General features: G+C 38.2%; 2 protein-coding genes across 6 annotated transcripts in view; both read left to right on the top strand.

Annotated features, from left to right (window-relative positions):
- The first annotated feature begins 862 nt into the window (after positions 1-862).
- nfx1 (nuclear transcription factor, X-box binding 1) lies at positions 863-14,521 on the top strand. 5 transcript variants are annotated; one of them, XM_051661659.1, is made up of 25 exons: positions 863-1,050; positions 2,410-3,327; positions 3,956-4,117; positions 4,847-4,924; positions 5,093-5,198; positions 5,302-5,373; positions 5,485-5,624; positions 5,775-5,874; positions 6,077-6,294; positions 7,551-7,648; positions 7,730-7,760; positions 7,854-7,936; positions 8,025-8,133; positions 8,256-8,375; positions 8,614-8,693; positions 9,483-9,713; positions 10,391-10,464; positions 10,680-10,778; positions 10,917-10,958; positions 11,094-11,189; positions 12,524-12,590; positions 12,699-12,844; positions 13,086-13,187; positions 13,673-13,762; positions 14,150-14,521. In XM_051661659.1, exons 1-24 carry the CDS (start codon positions 1,029-1,031, stop codon positions 13,746-13,748), a joined length of 3,270 nt encoding a protein of 1,089 aa, XP_051517619.1. In that variant the 5' UTR covers positions 863-1,028; the 3' UTR covers positions 13,749-13,762; positions 14,150-14,521. The 5 variants fall into 5 exon arrangements, 3 of the variants coding, with proteins under 3 accessions (XP_051517619.1, XP_051517466.1, XP_051517544.1); XM_051661506.1 differs by lacking the exon at positions 13,673-13,762 and having other exon boundaries at positions 13,820-14,521; XM_051661584.1 differs by having other exon boundaries at positions 13,673-14,521.
- Positions 14,522-14,628: 107 nt separating this feature from the next.
- Positions 14,629-22,261, top strand: part of smarcd3b (SWI/SNF related, matrix associated, actin dependent regulator of chromatin, subfamily d, member 3b) — a 52,361-nt gene continuing 44,728 nt past the window's right edge. The window contains exon 1 of the mRNA XM_051662423.1: positions 14,629-15,095. Coding sequence (XP_051518383.1) covers positions 15,084-15,095 — 12 coding nt within the window. The 5' untranslated portion in view covers positions 14,629-15,083. The remainder of the gene's footprint in view (positions 15,096-22,261) is intronic.

The following is a 22,261-nucleotide window of genomic DNA, read 5'->3' as shown; positions in this document are numbered from 1 at the left end:
TTAGTTTCAATTATTTATCAAAACTGGCAATTGCCCAGGTCCTCTCCCTGTTGCTCTTGTTCTTCATCAACACCTGATTACACCAGCTAGTGGTGAAGTCTTGTAGCAGTAAAACATTTTAATGAGCAAAAACGTACTTAGTGCACCTTTAAAGGGATAGTTTATCCAAAAAAGAAAATGCTCTTATCATTTACTCACCCTCTTGCCATCCCAGATGTGTATAACTTTTTGGGGGTTTTGGGTGAGAAAAAAAACATAACTCCTTTTTCACTGTACATCTTGTCATTGAAGTCTCTAAGCACTATCATGATTTCAAAATCGATTACAGTTCCTAGTGCTTGACATATGCCAGAGCTAGATGGCGCTATAGGAAGTGTAATCAAGCTTGAAATCATGATCGCCAGGGAGACTGCTGTCAAGATTTATAGTGAAAAGGGAATTACATTTTTGTCTGTTCTCACCCAAAACCGACTGGATCGCTTCAGAAGACATGGATTTAACTGCTGGAGTCGTATCATGGATTATTTTTATGATGCCTTTACATGATATTTGGACCTTCACATTTCTGATCACCATTCACTTGCATTGTATGGACCTACAGAGCTGAGATCTTCTTCTAAAATCATAATTTGTGTTCAGCAGAAGAAAGAAAGTCATACACATCTGGGACGGCATGAGGGTGAGTAAATGATGAGAGAATTTTCATTTTTGGGTGAACTTTTCCATCAATGCAATGCTTTTATTTTGCAATTAGTGCAAATTATTTTTTTTTTTTTTACATTTATTTTCAAAGACATTTGTCATTAAAATACTTCCATATATCAACCGCCTCACGTCAAGGCTGTGACGTTCAAGTCACGTGTCTCAGTGTCAGGGACCTGCGCTCTGACTGGGCGAGCATTCTCAGTACAACTTGCCTCCAGAGTGTAGTTGATAAACGATTCCTCTCTTTATCGGCCTTTCACTATATTATCATATATCCAACAGTTCAAGGACGCTTCAGTTAAATTATCGTTAAGTCCGGCTGGATGGCGGAAGCCTCCGTTACAGGTAAGCCGTTAGTTATGGCTAACAAACATAGCGGCTAGCTGAATTGAATTGTGTATATTTTATATGCGTTACGATATTAAACTTTAAAGCCCTCTGAACTGTTTTCCCACAGTATTATTTTTTATATAAATCAGTGTGGTTTTCTTATGATCCTTTAAACTTGAGTATTTTGCCAGCCGTCACGTCACGTCACGTGCGGCCGCGAAGACATGGTGGAAATTTGTTAATGTAACAAGTTAATTGCATAAAATGCTGGTTGCTTGCTAATGGATGAATCCTATTTCTCTGTGTTCGACAGACCTTTGACAGCAGAGAGAAACGCAGGTTTTCTGTCTTTTCCATGCGACGTTACAGTGTGTTACAAAAAAGCTGACGTCAGTATGAATGTACAGTACCTGCAATAAACTCAAAGGATCTAGTCATTGCTGTAAATATAATTGTATAGTCAGGGTTGGGGAGTAACGGAATACATGTATTGATGATTACATATTTATAATACAAAATATAAGTAACTGTATTCCACTACAGTTACAATTTAAATCATTGGTAATTAGAATACAGTTACATTCAGAATTTATTTTGATTACTGAAGAGATTACTTTGCATTTTATTGTCATTTGTTTCATTTAATATTTAGTCCTTTCAGATGGAAAACATTTATACATATAAATGATGAGATCCAAAGAGCATTTGAACAGCAGTGAAACACTTTCTTATGATGTGTTACATTCATACGAGCAGACAGAGATGTACGTTTGAAGTAAGTTTGGAGCACAAGAAATAGAAATAAACCTTGTGTAAATTGTCAGATTTATGCTGAAGCTAAAGTGCTATTTCTAGCCATTTTACATGCACGTTACCAGGCATGATCATATTTTTTTATAAGAAAATTCATGTTGGATCATAATTTCTTTTTTTCTAGTAAGACCTTTGATATTAGAGCAAAAATCATATTCTTGATAATAATTTTTGTATTGTTTTCCTGCAAAAATATCTAAAAATCCTTAAAACAAGATCAATTTCATTTATCTTGTTTTAGAAACAACACTGCATAAGATATTTAGGTTTTTCAGAGAATGTATTTTTAACGTGTATTTTGTCTTACTGTACTGACAGAGTTTTTTATGGTCAAAACAAGTGAAAAAATCTACCAGTGCTGAAGAAGTAATCCAAAGTATTTAGAATATGTTACTAGACCTTGAGTAATCTAACGGAATACAAATTACATTTTACAGCATGTATTCTGTAATCTGTAGTGGAATACATTTAAAAAGTAACCCTCCCAACCCTGAGTATAGTATGAAGTAAAAGGGCAGAGAATGATCTACTCTAATGGTAACTATTTTTTATGAATTTTAGACGCATCAAAGTTGAATCCTGAGTCTGCTGAGTTTGTGCCACAAGTTAAACCCAACCATCCACCTTTTAGAAGACGCAATACGCAGCTGGACAACTGTCAGGACTGGAGGGCTCATCATGCCAAGCCACATCAGCGATTTAGACAGTCTAATCATGGGGAAAATGTGTTTGTAAACTCTGAGAACAATGCACTACCCCCTCCTGAACTTTCCATCAGAGGAGGCGTGAGGGGAGGCAGAGGCGGGAGACAGAGAGGTGGACGAGGTGATGCTAGACGATATACTGAGCAACGTCCCCAGTGTGAAAGATGGACAAAACCTTCAAGTGATACCGACTGCCCAGGAAGGGAGCGTGGAGCTGGTCATGGTCAGCTACCCCACACCCCCAGTTCTAGCAGATCCATAGATGGGGAGAGGCAGGAAAGACTACCTGTAGAGGCTGACACAAGAAAGTCTTATCAAGGCAGCCGACAGAAGAAGCCCAATAAAGGGAGGGATGAGAGATCTATAAAGGAGCCTCTTCCCAGCAATAGGGAGGAGAACCAGGCTTCTGGAGAAGTCAAGAAGCCTGTTGGGGCTAGAGAACATCCAGAACTAAAGCCTGACCAGAGTAACAACAAGGGATGGAGAGTTGGAGACCGGCGCCTGCAGACCAATTTCCATAAAAAAGGATCTGTGCCCAATCATGGGATTCAGGGAAACTGGAGGGAAAGAGAACCCACTCAGAATAGAGAGGAGGAAAGGAGAGGTGTAGAAGGGGAGCTTGGTATAGAGGACAAATCAAACTGGAGTGGAAGAGGTGGGAAAGGGAAAAAAACATTACTGCAGAATCCAGGGCTGAGGAGAGATGGAGGTCGCGGTCGAAGAACAGGACCAGTGAAACGCATGGAGCCACCCAAGAGCAAAGAAACACAGACAGGTAAAGAGCTAGAGAACATGATTTTTACTAATAGTGCACATCTTGGATTTGGCCATTTTTTACAAATGATTTTCATAAAGCAGTATGTGCTGTGATACAACACTGTTCCAGAACCAACAGCTACACTCTCATATGGTTTCATTCAATACCCGCTTTCATGTATATATTTGTCAAAGTGATGAATTGAATTTTTGATTCATTTTTATTTATTATTTACAATTTGTCCTTTCAATTCAGTATAGTTTTTGTTTCGTTTTCACTCTATGACTGTTAGTTTTAGTTGTATTTTTTCCCCCATTGTTTTTGTTTTTTGTTTTAGTATATTTCATTTTTATTTTAGGACTAAATGACTGATATCATTTAAAAATTGTATAGTTTCATTTCAGTTTTTTTCCAATTATGTTTTTGTGTTATGTACAGTATTCTGTTTTATGTTTTTATTTCAGTTAACAATTTTTTATTATTATTCATTTTTGTTTTAAGTTTTCGTTAAGAATAATAACACTGATACTTGTGTTATAATAATGATGCATGGACAAATCTTTTATCGGAACAAATTAACTTATAATATGTCTTAGTGGTGATCTTTTTACCGATGTCTATATTTGTGTATTGTCTGTATTTACAGGCTGTTTAATTGAGCAGCTGACAGAGGAGAAGTATGAGTGTATGGTCTGTTGTGAGGTAATTCGGCTCATGGCCCCAGTTTGGAGCTGTCAGAGCTGTTTTCACGTATTCCATCTTAACTGCATCAAGAAATGGGCTCGCTCACCTGCGTCTCAAGCTGATGGTACGTCAGCTGTCTCACCGTTGACTTTACTGTACAAGAAGAATAGTAACAACTAGGGATGAAACAGTTTCAAGATTTCACGATATACCTCGGTTTTAAAATGGACGGTTATCATACTGTTGAAATCTTCACATTGATGGTATTGCATGAATATAAAGACAGATTTTATCAGAACTTTTCTAAAATCCAAATCGGTTTAAGACAGAATCGGCGACATTTACAGCATCATATAAACTTGGCGAGATAAAATAAATCTTTAAATTGCACCTCCTCGTGTTGCATTCGACTGTCACTCAGTTTTAAAGGCGACATGCAGGTGTCGCGAGCGCAGCGCATCACGAGCACATCAGAAGTGCAGCACGAGTGGAGAGTGTCCTGATGTTCAAGCTCAAAAGTTAAAGGATTAAAGTTGAAGAAATCCAAAATAAAGTTCAAGAATTGGTTATTACTGAAATATTTCTCTGTGTTTAACAGACATATTTCATGATCAAATATTAAACTGTAATAATATCATCAATGCACTTCAGTACCGTGATACCGTAATACCGTTGTAATTTTTGTGATGGTTATCATACCGTGAAAATGTCATATCGTTACACCCCTAGTGCCACCATACTGGATTCCACATTAAATGCAAACCCATACTCTGGGTGAACCCCAACATACTATATCAGTTATACAAAAATAACCATAGTTTAATAATCAATTCAAATTGTTCAATATTTACAGATGGCAGTGAAGGCTGGCGTTGTCCTGCATGCCAGCATGTGGCACTGAAAGCCCCAAATGCCTATACTTGCTTCTGTGGTAAGATTACCCTGTTATGCTGTGGATCTCTTGTCATTCATAAAATTATCATCTGGCTTTACATTTTTAATATATAATGTTGTAGTAGTGCTACACTTTCATTGTAGAATTAAAATCTATGGGTTATATATTGGTATATTTTTCCTTCAACTTGAAATTTAATGACAGGGAAGGTGACCAATCCTGAGTATCAGCGAACTGAGATTCCTCATAGCTGTGGAGATATGTGTGGAAAGAAGAGGAGTGGAGGGGAATGCAACCACCCCTGCAATATGTAAGAGAGCATAATCTGCAGCCCTACTGTACATTCAATGCAGCTTTTTCAACAATTAGTTATATTGACATTCTTTCATGAGTCTCTCTCTTGCTTTTTGTAGCTTGTGCCACCCAGGGCCCTGCCCACAATGTCCTGCTTTTATCACCAAGTCCTGCGTTTGTGGGAGAATGAAGTACTATTTACTATTACTTCTTACTTCTGTGTGTGAGCGTTTGCCCAGATATACACATGCCAAAAAAAAAAACCAACAAAAAAACCCACAGATTTCCATGTGTGTGTGCAGTAAGCAGATGCGTTGCAGTCAGACAGGACCTTTGCGCTGTGAAGAAGTCTGTGGGGCTCTGCTCAACTGTTCAGAGCACTCCTGTGCCCAGGTGTGCCACTCAGGGCAATGCCAACCCTGCCAACTTCTTGTCCAACAAGGTAAGTGATCCTTGTATCGTGAGTCTCTTTTCATTCTTGTTTTATTTAATTTTTCTTTTCAGTGTTTTTCTTATCTTATTTCTATTGTCATCTAATTTTATGTGTTGTCATCCACCTGCAATGTTCTCATGCCATTGTACCCTTTCTTAGCATGCTTCTGTGGCGTGGTATTCAGGAAGGTGGCTTGTGGGACTGATCGTGAGAGTTTTGATGGATCAGGATATTTCTCCTGTTGCAAGCCATGTGGAAAGTATGTTCTAATGTACTGTATAATCTCCACTGAGGTCCTCAGTTTTATGATCCCTTCAGACTGTACACTTTTTGTGTTATAGAATTTTTTTATTAATGGATTAATTATATCAACTCTGTGCTTTGGGATATTTTCTATAGGCATTGTACTTAGTTTATTTTGCATGCATATTTGGCTCTCATTTCTGAATGTGTTGTTCTAGGATGCTAGACTGCCAGTCCCATCGCTGTGAGCAGTCATGCCACCCTGGACAGTGCCAGCCATGTTCACGCAGCCCTAGGCTGGTCCGCAGCTGCTCGTGTGGGCAGACTCCTCTCTCTAAGCTTCTAGAGCTCGGCTATCCAGAGAGAAAGACCTGTACTGACTCGATCCCCTCCTGTGGCAAGACCTGCAACAAGCCACTGCCATGTGGGGATGCCGGTATGTGTCTGATATTGTAAATAACTACAGTTTGGGTGTTAATAATGGCATTCCAGTTGAGCATGAAGTCACACATCTTTAGAATGAAATAATGTGGTTCATTACATGTATCGCTGCAGTTTCGAGGGAAAATATCCACTGAGGGGCGCTAAAAGCAAATTAAAGGGATAGTTCACCCAAAAATTTAAATTCTCCCATTATTTACACACCCTCATGGCATCCCAGATATGTTTGACTTTCTTTCTTCTGCTGAACACAAACAAAGATTTTAGAAGAAAATTTCAGCTCTGTATGTCAATACAATGCAAGTGAATGGTGACCAGACCTTTGTAAATCCAAAAATCACATAAAGGAAATATTTAAGTAACCCATAAGACTCCAGTGGTTAAATCTATATCTTCAGAAGTGATGTGATAGGTGTGGGTGAGAAACAGATGAACATTTAAGTCCTTTTTTTACTGTAAATCTCCACTTTCACTTTTACATCTGAAAGTAATGTGGTGTTTAGTTTCACTTTCACATCTGAAAGTGAATGTCAAAGTGGAGATTTAGAGTAAAAAAGGGTGAATAAATGATGAGAAAATTTTCATTTTTGGGTGAACTATAAATGTACTACCAAAAAGAGTTTTTACTTTTTTTTTTAAGGTTAATGCTATATGGAGTTTTAAAATAAACAAAACCTGCCTCTCTAACCAAAACCTTTATCCGAAACCTAACAAAGTGTCATGAAAAGCAAATGTGAGATGATAGAGCATCTGTTTTTCTAGTTTTAAATAAACAAAACCGATGTCCTAACCCTAAATCTGATACCTAAACAACACCGAAAGTGTCATAAAAGCGAATGTGAGATCTAAAACGAAATGCTGAATCAACCACATCATTTTGTGGTGTCTCTATGACACTTTCGGCTCATGTGTGGACTCGCACCCCAGTCTTCCACGTTCGAAGTCCAACATATCAGTTGCACCATACTTAAATAAGTGGTCAAATGTGTTGTATTTTAAATCATGTGTTATAGTAAATGTGTTTAGATGTCACAAGAAATTATTGTGTTGGGGACAGTTTTACTTGTGTTTTGAGTGAAAGTGAATTAAATTAGTTGTTTTTGCACCTCACGTGTTTATTTCACCAGAAAACTGCAGCGATACGTAGAACGAGGCACGAAAGACTCGTTTTGCAAAAATGTAACTATAGTAGTGCGATTCTATGAGACCAAGTTGATATTTCTGTTGCGCTTTTTCTCCGATCTGCTGTAGGTTCAGTCCACCTGTGTGAAAAGTTCTGCCATGAGGACAGCTGTGGACCCTGCTCTTTGACCTCCACTATTAAATGCAGATGTGGCAGTAACAGCAAGGTTAGTTGTACAGCTGCACAGAGGTCAGGAAAGTTCTGAATACCACAAACCTAATTCATACTAGATGTTCTCACTTTATAGGAAGTTTCTTGTGCAGCAATTCAGACTGAAGGTAAGGCACTGGATGATTGCATAAAATATTTATGTAAGATGAAGAATGTGTACTGGAGTTGCCATTTTGATGCTTCTGTGTTTTTCTCTACAGAAGACATGGTGTTTACCTGTGAGAAACGCTGCAACAAGAAGCGCTCCTGTGGCAGGCACAAGTGTGGAGAGTTGTGCTGTGTGGTGAGTCCTTTTTGTGTTGTGTTGAAAGTCTATATCTTTGTGCGCTAGTCCTAAGAAAGGTTTATCAAGTGTACCATCTCTTTGTCAGGATGTGGAGCATAACTGCTCAATGATTTGTGGCTACAAGCTCAACTGTGGTCTGCACCGGTGTCAAGAGCTTTGTCATCGTGGCAACTGCCAGCCTTGTTGGCAAGCCAGTAAGCTTTACCATCAGTGTTGATGTCTTGAATCCCATCACTTGTTCTCTAAGGGGTTTGCCCTCCAATAATGTCCATCTCCTCTTTTCATCACATTGAGCGCTGTGCGTGCTTTCTCTTAGGTTTTGATGAGTTGCCGTGTTACTGTGGGGAGACTGTGCTGTACCCGCCTGTCCCTTGTGGAACCAGACCTCCTGAATGTAAAAACCTGTGTACACGCAGGCATGAATGTGATCACCCAGGTACTCGGGTCACTTGCCTGCACAAATTATAATAAATATTCCTTAAGATGTCAGGAGATATTCTTTAAAGTTTTCAGTCTGTCTGTCCCTACACCTGCCTTTTTTCAGCTTACATATTGCTGTGTTTCAAACTTAAATACAAATTCAAACACAAGTATATGATGAACTGAATTGTCATACAATGAATTCCAGAAACATGGTTTAGCAACTGATGATTTATGATATGATTTTGCCATAGTGTTCCATTCCTGCCATAGTGACGAGATATGTCCTCCCTGTACCTACCTCACCAAGAAGTGGTGCATGGGTAATCATGAGGTATCAATACATTTGGTCAAACTTTTATTTTAAATTAAATTAAGTAAAACATATATAAAAAAAAATTTGTTTAAACTATTAATCCCTATTAAAATTATTTGTTGTTAAATTATATATATATTTCTGAAATGGAAAATCGCATTTTCCTTGATATTAAGACATATAAGAGGTAACTGTACTATAAAAACATACTGTAAATTTCAGAACTCAAAACTTTCTCCCCAGTCGAAAAAGAGCATATATAGTTCCTACCTTTCTGAAACGTTTTGAAAACTGTGTTCGTGACGTCACGAGACATTGCTCAGTTGTATTTATCAGCCCCACAACGTCATTGCACCCTTGGCCCCGCCCACTGGCGCTCAGTTTGTATCGTAAACAGAGAGGGAGATAGACAGACCTAGTGGGACCAACTATTCCTGAACACCAAAGGGGACCCATCTGGACTATTTTGAAGTTTTTTTTGTGCATATAACATGCATTACACAGACGTCTTTGACCGTTGTCATGTTTATCGCTGTATTAAGGCTAAACCGAGCCTTTCAGACAGAGGGCCAGAAACGGGGTGGAAAATTATAATTTTGGTGGAAAAAAACTTCACTGTCTTTATCAGTGGACTTTAGGGAAGATAATATTATTTAAAAAAAATTGCATATCATGACCCATTTAACATTAATATTAAAATAAAAATATGATTTTTCTATAATTAAAATAAAATGAATAAATAATAGCAAAAAGAGTAAAGTAAATAATCTCATCTGCCTTCCCTTCCATTGTCACATGTCTCACCAGCAAAGGAGTAATATCCCATGCCACCTGCAGGACATCTCGTGTGGTTTACTATGTGATAAGCTTTTACCCTGCGGTTCTCACCGCTGTAAGAGGATATGTCATCGTGGGGAATGCCAGGCTGAGGGAGACTGTAAGCAGCCATGTGCTCATCCTAAACCTGGCTGCGGGCACCCCTGTGGAGCTCCTTGCCACACAGGCACTCTCTGTCCACCTACTATTTGCAGTGCCAAGGTACTCATCCCAGATTCACTCTATGGGATAGTAGTGGAACATGCTGTTATTGCTTGAGGCATTACTTGCTTTGTTTCTTCAGCTGTAACCTGATCCGATTAATTTGATTCCTCATCTGAAAAGCTCTGCAGGGTGCTTGTGATCTAGGACATGTTCACAGACAAACGTCCACAGTACATTACATACTATATGACTGGTTATTCATAACAAGTGTAAATGGAAAAACAAAACAGTGACATGTTTTTTGAAGGCAGCTGTTAAATTATAGATTATGAGAGCGTTGGGATGAAATGGAAAAGTATCACTAAAAGGGGGTTCCACAGCTTTCCAATTAACTTAAAAATAGTTTTAAAGGATTAATTTTCAGATGAATTGTAGATTTAAAGTTGTTGGGTTTTTTTTCATGTTATAATACACTCGTATATCCCAGTTCATTGTGCAGAGACCACTGTAAGTAAGCCATTCGTAGATTGATCAGATCAAAAGAGCAACATTTCTGATTATACAAGTGTGAAAAACTCTCCTTGAATATACCATTTAACCTTTTAAACACTTGTTTTCTGCACACATTTGTTCTTTACAAAAAAGTAATCACAATAATTATCATCAGAAATCTGTAAACAATTTACAGAATGGTGAGCTTTGTTACACATTTATTTCCCACTTTCAACCTCTAGGTGGCACTGCAGTGTGACTGTGGCCGTAAGAAGGAGACAATGCCTTGTGCTGAGGCAGCCAGTTCCTACCAAAGGTTAGAGCTATTAAAGCCTTCAATTCAGTACAGTAGGGATGATCTGTAAAGTTCAGTTACTTTGTGTTGATAAATTGGCAGAATCACCAGAGAAGTGTTTTGTACAACTGTAGGTCTTTTTCTTAGTCGCTGATGGTTCAACAGCACTTTGGTTTGATGTTGAAAATTCTCGTTTGTCTGAGGTTAAAAACAATTTGCATTTCTATGTTCTGCAGATATGCAGCTATTTCCATGGCCAGTAAGCTGTCAGATATGCAGCTGGGAGAGTCAGTTGACATTGGGCAGCTCACAAAGAAGGAACAGAAAAAGGCCAGGTACACTACAGACAGGTTTATTTTTTTTCTACTGTTTATTTATTGCCCTCTGTAGCATTTTAACAGGTATGATGATTTTGGTTGCAGGTAAGGCACATCAGTTGTAGATTAACCTTTTCATATAAAACTGTCTTTCAGATTGGAGTGTGATCAAGAGTGTGCTACACTGGAGAGAAACAGGTGAACATAAAGATGGCACAGGCTTCTTTTATAACCATATTATTTTGCTTTATCTGTGCCTGTGTGTAGAACTACAGTAGATGGGTTAATGTGTGGGTGCTGTGGTTTTACTCATGTGTTCTGTTTTGCCTGTAGACGCTTGGCTGAGGCCCTGCAGATTGACCAATCAGTGGATCCCTTTAACAAGTCCATGTCTTCCAAATATAGTGACACTCTTAAGGAGGATGCAAGGTTTTATAAACATATTTCAGATTTTCTACCAGTGTGTTTCTAACATAGTACAAGAATGCAACAACTGTACATAAAGCAATGGCTTGGAGTATGGTTAATATCAAATACTTGGAAAAGCTCAGGATGACACAACAAATGACTTAAAGGAATAGTTCACCCAAAAATGAAAATTCTCTCATGATTTACTCACCCTCTTTGCATCCCATATGTGTATGACTTTCTTTCTTCCGCAGAACACAAATGAAGATTTTTTTAGAAATATCTCAGCTCTGTAAGGTCCATTCAAAAGTGAATGGTGGCAGAACTTTGAAGCTCCAAAATCCACAGAAAGGGAGCATAAAAGTAATCCATATGACTCCAGTGGTTTAATCCATGTGTTCAAACACCATATGATAGGTGTGGGTGAGAAACAGAACAAAATGTAAGTACATTTTGTATCATAAATTCTCCTCCCTGCCCAGTAGGTGGCGATATGCATTAAGACTGTGAATCACCAAAAATGTGATGGAAAAAGGGCTTAAATATTGATCTGTTTCTCACTCAAACCTATCATATTGCTTCAGAAGATATGGATGTAACCGCTGGAGTCATATGGAGAACTTTTATGTTTCCTTTATATGGATTTTGGAGCTTCAAAATTATGGCACCTATTCACTTGCATTGTATGGACCAACAGATATTCTTATAAAAATCCTCGTTTGTGTTCTGCAGAAGAAAGAAAGTCATACAGATCTGGGATGGCATGAGGGTGAGTAAATGATAAGAGAATTTTCATTTTGGGTGAACTATCCCTTTAATGCATGCTTTAAATAGCAATTTAAAGAGTTTTACTTCACTTCTGTTGTAGTCTTTTTGTTTGTAAACACTTGAATAAAACAGCCTTACAGAACTTTATAGGTCCAGTAGGTACTGTGTAATGTATACCATCTATCAAGCCTGTTTTTATAAGCATCCATACTCCAAATAATGGTACTGCACTTTTAAGGAACAAATATTTTTTATTTACGTTCTTGTCTCATCGCCATTAACTGGGCCCTAAAGCATTGGCAGTTGAGTTTGGATTCTTGCAGAAATTTGTTTTGACTGTTTAAAGAAAAACTGAGGTGTAGAATATACTTAAATAATTAGTAAAATGTTTAGTCTAGTACAACATTGCCAAATGCAAGTATGTGGCAGCAGTCCTGAGGTGCATGTAAAAGATGGAGAGTTCTCTAAACTTTATGATGATGAGTTTTCAGACTATTAAAAAAAACATTTATTTTTTTCCCCCTGCTATCAATGAGGTATCTATGAAAAATACTCAAACAACAAACATTTTCATTTTTTAAATGCAGGAAAGATTTCAAGTTTGTCAGTGATATTGAGGAGGAGATCAAGACTTTAGTTGAACTTGCCAACAAGGTAAGATGTGAATACATAGACGCACCATAAACTGTTGTTTTTAAAGTAGACTACCCAAGAATTTCTTGTAGCATTATTTTACAGAGGTGTGTGACTGCATTTCCTCAGGGCAAACAGTCAAAAAGGAGTCACTGTTTTCCACCTATGAAGCGTGAACACCGGAGAATTATTCACGAGTTAGCCGAGTCATATGGTGTGGAAAGCATTAGCTACGATAGCGAGCCCAAATGCAATGTAGTGGTCACTGCCATCAGGTCAGCAAAGAAAAGACACCTTCCACACAAACTACTAAGTTTATACATGAGTTATTACCCATTACTAGAAGGCCAGATGTTAAAATAGTCTATCTTCCAAACTGTAATGGTAAATAGTATTACTTACAGTAGGTAAGCATGGAAAAAAAAACACGTATACTCTGATCAAGTATCACAGTTAAACATGTGCCCTCATGTCAATACCATAGGGTACTCTTGAACATTTTGGATGTTATTTCAGGGGGAAATCTGTGTGTCCTTACACTAGTCTGACTGCTCTGATTGAAAGGGAAACTGTTACCAGAGCTCCTCCTCCTATTGCCCACATCAAACAACACAGCAAGTATGTTCACACACAGATGCTGATTACTCTTTAATCACTTGTCACAAAATATCAGAATGATTATGTATTCATACAGCTTCTAATACTGAGATGTGAACGTGTAATTGGCTTTAGTCCTCTAGTTAATCCATAGTTTCTTGTCAATGATAGTAAATAATGCTGGTAGCACTTTATAATAAGGTTACATTTGTTCACATATGTAAGTAAATGCATTAGGTATCATGAACTAACTATGAGCAATATATTTGTTACAGTATTTATTATTGTTTGTTAATGTTAGTTAATAAAAATATAATTGTTAATTGTTAGTTCATGTTAGTTCATAGTGCATTAACTAATGTTAACATATACAACTTTTGATTTTTAAAATGTGTTGATGAAATTAATGAAGATTAATAAATGCTGTAAAAGTATTGTTCATGTTAACAACAAATGTAATCTTATTTTACAGTGTTACCGTAACGCTTACTGCTTTGCTTCTTCAGATTGCGAACAAGACCAATCTTTACAAACTGGACAGTTGTAAAGTCATTTTTCCAAATGGTTTGTGGATTAGGGTAGTATGAAGGGTTTTGGTGAGTGTAAAGTGTATCACAACCAGTAAAATAATTTGTTATTCACATTTGTTTCAGGGCCGACAATAGTAACGTTTGGATGAAACCATCTAAAGAGGAGCCAGCCATTGATTATTTTGATGTTCAGGATTGATATGAGATTTTGAAAAATCATTGTAACCACATTAAAAATAAATGCATGTTTGCTTGGTAGTACAAAATCTTGTTTTATTATATCTTTACAGTTCTGATGGATATTTACATAGTGAGAACCTAAAACTATGAATTGTATATCAATTAGAATTAGCAAAGAACAAGCATTTATAACTTTAAGAATAATGTGTTTTTGTGCACATAGTCAGTAAACTTGATGTTGAATTTGAATGTGGGCATTGAACTTGTTGGTAGGATTCTTACAAGTGAATGTCTGGTTGGACAAAACCGGAAACTGAAGAACTTCTGCTGCTGGACACAATTCAACACAACCCATATCCAACTGCTGAATAGGACATGACCACCCTGCTTTGAGGAGTATTACCACTTACACCACCCCCAACAGCGTCTTGTATGCAACATAATTTAAGATCAATAGTTTTCAGTTTCAGATGCCATTGTAGAAATTTAGTATTCACAGTCAGAGATGATTACTTTAATCAATGAGTCAAATAACAGGAGGGTTACTGAGATTAAATGAGTAGTATTCGGCTGGTCATGTGATTCTATCATGGCAGCCCCCATGTGCGGACCCTCTCCATGTAGAATAAAACAACTTTTATAAGATTACTGATATGACTGGAGTCTTCATTTTAATGTGAGTGGCCATGATTTTCTACATATATTACAAAATTGCTAAACGAGTTAAACTTTTTTTAATGAGGAAAAAATTTGTGAGTGCACCTTTAAACAATTCTGGTTTCTATTTACTCTCATGCCTTGTGCAGAGGTTTGGCGGACTTTTTATGCGCGCGTTGCTTCGTGTTTCAGGCCTATTCAATAAAGTTCAGTCTACATTTTAATGGTTAGTATGAATGACTGATTCTAACGGCGGGCGCACAGTGAGCGGCGCGTAATTTGACGACGGTCCCTCCGAATCCCGAATTTTAATTGAAGCAGCGCCGCATGCGCATAACGCACTTGGTCTCGCCGTCTCCGGCTGCATCTGCTCACAGCGCTGCCTCTACACTTGACTGTCCAGTCACTCCAGGACGAGCAACAGATAGTGTGTGCCTGTGCTTCAATCTGTGAAGAACTTTATTTCCATCGCCCCGGACACACATCCGATTCTTCTTCATCATCCATCCGCTGCCCTCTCGCGACCCACCGGCTACAGGACCCTTCTGCCATGGAGAGAAAGGTATGAAATATACAGTTACATCACGAGAATATTAGCTTCTAATAGTTTATAAACAAAATTATTTTAATGTCTGCAATGCATTATCATCCCCTGCTGCTGTGTATAATTCGCCCAGCCCATTTTATCACTGGCAGTCAGATTAGTGCGCAAGGGACATTTTTCCGACTGGATCTAGTTTGGCGATATAAAGAGCACAAAGATAGTATAGGAGTGTGCTGTATTAATACACACATTGGTCCTGAATGCATTACAGTTCCAAATGCACACCCACTCTGGTGCACGTGTTAATCCTGCCTTCTCCATCACTGATCTTCACTACAGATGGATGGTTCTTCGTGTTCTCATTGCAGACAGTAGTGATGGGAAGTCCGATTCTTTTCCGGGTTTTTTTTTTTTTTTTTTTTTTTTTTTTTTTTTCGGACGGTTCGTTTCAATGAACCAGTAAAAAAAACCGATTCACCAGTTCATTTCATCGCGTGATGACGTCACTGTACACAACACCGGCGTCGTAGATCACACGCTCAAACACATTCAATAAAGCCATATTGTTAGCGGATATTGCTGATTATTGCATTTTTTAAATTAAGTTATAATAATATGGGTGTTTATTGTTATATGCGATTCATTCAGTGATCTTACAATACATCCTATATTAATGTTTTGCACCTAAAGCACCCATATTGACACTGATATACAAATGTGGATGTTCTACATGTCTAAAGCACATAAAGTGATTCAGCTAGTCTTAACTCGCCCTTTTTTTACAGAAACCAAGATCCAGTTCATAACAACTTCAGATATAGTCTGTATGTCAGTTAATGGTTCAGGCATGCTCATCAGCAGCTCACTGATCAGCAAGAGGTGATTCAACAGGATCAGTGTCCTGTTGACTCGAGAACTGTTGCAAACGACTTGATGTACTGTGGACATGAGAACTGCTGTCCCAGGATCAGTGAACTGTTGACCCGAGAACTGCTGTCCCGGGATCAGTGTACTGTTGACCCGAGAACTGCTGTCCCGGGATCAGTGTACTGTTGACCCGAGAACTGCTGTCCCGGGATCAGTGTACTGTTGACCCGAGAACTGCTGTCCCGGGATCAGTGTACTGTTGACCCGAGAACTGCTGTCCCGGGATCAGTGTACTGTTGACTTGAGGACTGCTGTGATCCACTCGATGTACTGTTGATGCGAGAGCTGCTGTCCCGGGATCAGTGTACTGTTGACCCGAGAACTGCTGTCCCGGGATCAGTGTACTGTTGACCCGAGAACTGCTGTCCCGGGATCAGTGTACTGTTGACCCGAGAACTGCTGTCCCGGGATCAGTGTACTGTTGACTTGAGGACTGCTGTGATCCACTCGATGTACTGTTGATGCGAGAGCTGCTGTCCCGGGATCAGTGTACTGTTGACCCGAGAACTGCTGTCCCGGGATCAGTGTACTGTTGACCCGAGAACTGCTGTCCCGGGATCAGTGTACTGTTGACCCGAGAACTGCTGTCCCGGGATCAGTGTACTGTTGACTTGAGGACTGCTGTGATCCACTCGATGTACTGTTGATGCGAGAGCTGCTGTCCCGGGATCAGTGTACTGTTGACCCGAGAACTGCTGTCCCGGGATCAGTGTACTGTTGACCCGAGAACTGCTGTCCCGGGATCAGTGTACTGTTGACCCGAGAGCTGCTGTCCCGGGATCAGTGTACTGTTGACTCGAGGACTGCTGTCCTGGGATCAGTGTATTGTTGAAACGAAAACTGCTGTCCCGGGATCAGTGTGCTGTTGACTTGAGAACTTCTGCGAATGACTTGATGTACTGTTGATGCGTAGTGCACCTAAATTAGTCATCTTTTGCTGGAATGGGTGTAGCCGAAATTTTTTCGCCCGTGATATGAACGGAGAACAGAGGCTTACTCCCGGTTGGACATTACCAGGTGTATTAGAGCATTAGTGAGCAAGTTAGCCATGGACTACCGATAGCGGCCATAACATTACAATCAGAGTGCCCTGGATTGCACCAACAGGGGGTGACTAAATTGGTAGAGCGGTGTGACAACAATGCCCTTTTTATTAATATAAAAAAAACTGAAGAGATAGTATTTGGGTCAACATCCAATGCTCATACATTGCCTGTTGTTATACATAATGAAACTATCAGACAGGTAGGGACATATAAATACCTAGGAGTAATGATAGATAATATGCTATCATGGAAAGATCATACGGACAGTATCTGTAAAAAACAAGGCAGAGAATTTATTTCCTTCGACGTCTTATGTCCTTTGGAGCAAGAAAACAGATTCTGTTATTATTCTTTAGGTCTGTGATCACGAGTGTTTTACAGTATAGTAATTCCGTATGGTATATGAGCTTGTCTGTTAGTTTAAAAACAAAGCTGGTGAACCAAATAAAAAATTGTTCAAAGATTGTAGGTCAGCCTCTTGAAAAAGTATATGAACTGTCCTATCATAAGAACCTCTTAAGGTTGGCCAATAATATTGTTTCTGACCTGAATCATGTGCTGCACAATGAATTTGTACTTTTACCATCTAACCGTCGGTACAAGGTATCGAGATTTAATCGAGTGAGTCTAAAGAAGTCTTTTGTGCATCAAGCCGTCCTTGAACTGAATAAGGCACACAAAAAATAAGAACTTTTTTTTTTTTTTTTTTTATAAAGGTCTAGTGATTTATGTAGTAATAATTGTGAATGAACATACTGTCACGCAAGAAAAATTTCAGGCCTTGTCTGACAATAAAGTCAATATCATATCATATCATATCATTACAGCTTGTAATTAAATAATTATAAAGACTTGACCATTTTGTTACACAGTTTTAGGTAAAAGCCGTCCCACAGCTGAATAATAAACCCTTACCAAAACAATAACATTACATAGCAAGTTAGCTGAGCACTACTGTGGACTGCAGATGTAAAATTACCGTTTGTAAAAATAAATCCATCTCCACACTTGATCACTATTCATGATAGTAAGAATGACAAACAATCTGCATAATTCTACACAATTGTAGGTAAAAGTGGGCCCACAGCTGATTAGCAAATCTATTTCAACACAATAGCATTAGCTAGCAGGTTAGCAGAGGACTACAGCTGAGCACTGGGTGTACACCGAAAGAACGATTCTTTCATGAACTGGCTGTCATTAACAGACAGGAGTGCTTTCTTAACCTTGAGATGTTCACAGCACCAATTGGGTGTAGTATCTGAGGTATGAGATGCCTACTCTGTTAAGACTGCTACTCTGGTTAGTTGCATGAGTTATAAGCAGCAATATAAAGATTAATTTCCTCAAGATGTATTCTGATGTTAACGTAAAGTCAGTTTATTTGTGTTTAAATAAATGTTATATGATTGAAAACGTGTTTATTTAACTAGCTTAAAACTAAAAGTAGTTTTGCAAGTAATGAGATTTTCAATGTGTTGGTAATGTGTGTCACTATCTCCTGCATATTGCGGCATCGTTTCGTGGCCCCCTTCGGCATATCGTGGCCCCGTTTTGCAGCCGACCCACCTCCCGATGGCCAGTCCACCCCTGCTTACTACAAACAACAACGGAGCTCGAGTCAACAGTATAGTCCAGAGTGATGGTGATATGGCACTCATTCAGTCTGAAAAGAATGAGTGCAAGTGGAAAGGTAAAATGTCCAAACAAGAAATCCCTTCTGTAGTCATGAAAGGGTGTGAGTTGCGCAACATCAAGTGCGAGCACAAGGCGGTGTTCAGCCGGCAGACAGCTTGCGAATCGCAGCTGTGTGGTCGCAGTCCAGTGCATAACAGTGTGCAAAAATGGTTTTGGTTTCAATCCAGGAATGTCCATTATAGGGATGTGTGTAGGATGGGAGTAACAAAAGTAACTACTAAAAGTAACAAAACATAAGATAAGCAAACATCTTCAGTGTAAACCAGCAGCACTTAGTAAACAAACTTCAGTATACAGGATGATAGGTGTCAGTATAGAGTCCAAAACCACAAGTAATACTGGGACTGATGGGAGTAAGAGTGCACCTTTGAACTTATTTGAATTTTTTTCTCATTTACGTTTGTGCTATTTTACATATGTCCTTACATAGCCAACAGATAAAAACACATGTTATTCACAAATCATTATTAACACATGCTATAATGAGGCAACACATTATCGTTTTGTGTAATCTTGTGATCATTTTCTACTTTAGTGTGGTGTCCCATCATTTAAAGGGCATCCTGCTTTAGTAGGTTCTGGAGCCAAGAGAGTTTTTTTCTCCCTAAGAGACCTGAAACATATTTCTTTTCCCTTTGGTCCCCTACACAATACATGCATACACAATATTGATTGTTTTGATGTCACTAAGAATAGGTACAAGAGTAGAGTTTCCTGCTCTGTACATATGAAAGAATGCAAACATGAATACCTGTGAAACCATAACTTCCTACAGCTGAATTTTTAAGTAACATCAAGTAGATTATTTTTCCCACAACCTTTTGTGTCCACATTCTGCTGTCTAGGCTGCAGGTGTAGCCTAGTTCTTAAAATGTGCTGCTGCTGCTTTCTTCTTCTCCTATGAGGAATAATAGCCATGATATCATGATGCTCCATCATAATTTTGCAGTTTCTAAGCATGAGTGGAGTGACCCTGACGTCAGTGTCTCAGCACTAATACCAAGAAACAACTGAAGGTTTATGGACCGTTTCACTTGAAGGACAACTGAAACAGAAAACATCAAATTAGGGTCCTAATGACAAGTGAAGTGCTATTTCATACACCAATCAGCCACAACATTAAAACCACCTGTCTAATATTCTGTAGGTCCCCCTCGTGCTGCCAAAACGGCACCAACCCGTCTCAGAATAACATTCTGAGATGATATTCTTCTCACCACAATTGTACGGAGCGGTTATCTGAGTTACTGTAGACTTTGTCAGTTTGAACCAGTCTGGCCATTCTCTGTTGACCTCTCTCATCAACAAGGGATTTCCATCCACAGAACTGCTGCTCACTGGAAGTATTTTGTTTTTGGCACCATTCAGAGTAAACTCTAGAAACTGTTGTATGTGAAAATCCCAGGAGATCAGCAGTTACAGAAATACTCAAACCAGCCCGTCTGGCACCAACAATCATCCATGCGATTATCTAATCAGCCAATTGTGTGGCAGCATTGCAGTGCATAAAATCATGCAGATACGGGTCAGGAGCTTTAGTTAATGTTCACATCAACCATCAGAATGGGGAAAAAATGTGATCTCAATGATTTGGATCGTGGCATGATTGTTGGTGCCAGACGGGCTGATTTGAATATTTCTGTAACTGCTGATATCTTCGAATATATTATATTATCTTAGTATGGCACTGTCATTCAGTCATAACTGTCACTGTATTTATGTGTCTTGCAGATTCATAATTATTAGACATTTTTTTCCAAATACCTTAAATTTGGTGGGTTAATTCCCCTAGCATATCTTAAAGAAATATTTCAATACAAGTTAAGCTCAATCAACAGCATTTGTGACAATGTTGATCAACACAAAAAATTATTTTGACTTTTCCCTCCTTTTCATTGAAAAAGGCAAAAATCGAGGCACTTACAATGGAAGTGAATATGGACAATTTTTGGAGGGTTGTAAATGCAGAAATGCGAAGATTATAATTTTATAAAAACCCTTACATTAATTCTTTTGTTAAAACGAAATAAAAAGTTGTTTAAATCGTTATTTTTACAGATGTTTTAGGGTTTTAGGAGTTATATCATCATGGCAACAAAGTTGTAAAATTGGATATAACTTCACACAGAAAAGGTTATTGAGCGATTTAATCGCTAAAATAATGTTTGCATGCAAATTGTCTTGTGGCTTTACTTATGAAACAGTGAGTATTTTAATGTTTTTGGATTGTCCCCCATTCACTTCCATTATTATTTTATTTTTTGCCTAACATAGTTTTGGGAGAAGTGGTAATTATTTTTGTGGTAATCAACATTATGCCACAAATGCTGTTGATTGAGCTGTCGATTGAGCTTAACTTGTATTGAACTCTGAATATTCCTTTAAATTCTATTGTCTTGTTAAAAAGAATTTTGTGAAAATGCATTGGTGATTTCAGTGACTGTTGAGTTCTGTAACTCTTACCCTTTAGGCCTCTATATTTATTTCTATGAGAACTGGGGAACAAACGGTGCCTTTGTTTTTCTCAGGGCCTAAAATTAATTCTGAAAATGGGGGGAATTCCCCCCTTACATGGCTCATATGGGAGGGATTTACGCACTTTGGGGGGGAATTAAACTTGTAACACTAAAACACCAAACAAACTCACTTAAACATCACGGGGGCTACTTTTCTCAATTCCTGTTTAGGTCAGATGAAACCAGGGTCAGAAATCAACTTTTCCATTAAGGGGCAATATTTGATTTCCAGGGGCATTTTGTTACCTTCACAAAGGGCCTCTCTCTCCTCTCTCTCTCTCTCTCTCTCTCTCTCTCTCTCTCTCTCTCTCTATTCTAACCTTATAAAATGACCCTGCCATCCTTTTATGTTATCATTTAAACAATTAATTTAATTTGAAAAATGTAATGTTTAAATAATTACAAAATTGCACGATCTGTACATTGCATGTGCACTGTTACTGAAACAAAACTTGTTTTCATTCACATATTTCCAAATATTTTGGCTATGTTAATTTAATTTAATTAACATAGGCTACAAAACTAATGCACCGACATAGAGGAGGAGATGACAGCATTTCTCCAGATTTGGAATGAGGAGCTTAAAAAAAACTAAACTCCTTCATGCCAATTGATTAAAACAATGCAAAAATAAACATTTCAAAATGAAAGTTAGTCAGAGATATTATTTATACATTAAAAGTGGTTAATGGAAAATTAATATTGTATCATTTAATAATGTTTTATTTTTTCATCAGTGTATTTATCCAGATATTATTTTTGTTGATATTATTAGGCTATTAACTACATTTTAGCATTTGGTTACATTCGATTTTGGGTTCTCTCATACCTGATTAACTTAAATGTACTGTAGTGATGGGAAGATCGGATCATTTTGCTGACTTGGATCTTTGAGACTCATTCAGCAAAATGAACAAATCTTTTTTCAAGTCTTTTCGTTCATTTGAGCAGAATTAAATTAAAATGTTACATTTTCAATAGCCAAATCTCCTTCTAA

Source organism: Myxocyprinus asiaticus, chromosome 1, assembly GCF_019703515.2.
Source record: "Myxocyprinus asiaticus isolate MX2 ecotype Aquarium Trade chromosome 1, UBuf_Myxa_2, whole genome shotgun sequence".
NCBI classification, from domain to species: domain Eukaryota; kingdom Metazoa; phylum Chordata; class Actinopteri; order Cypriniformes; family Catostomidae; genus Myxocyprinus; species Myxocyprinus asiaticus.
The sequence above is the reverse complement of the archived record's forward strand: the minus strand, read 5'-3'. Positions and strand labels throughout refer to the sequence as shown.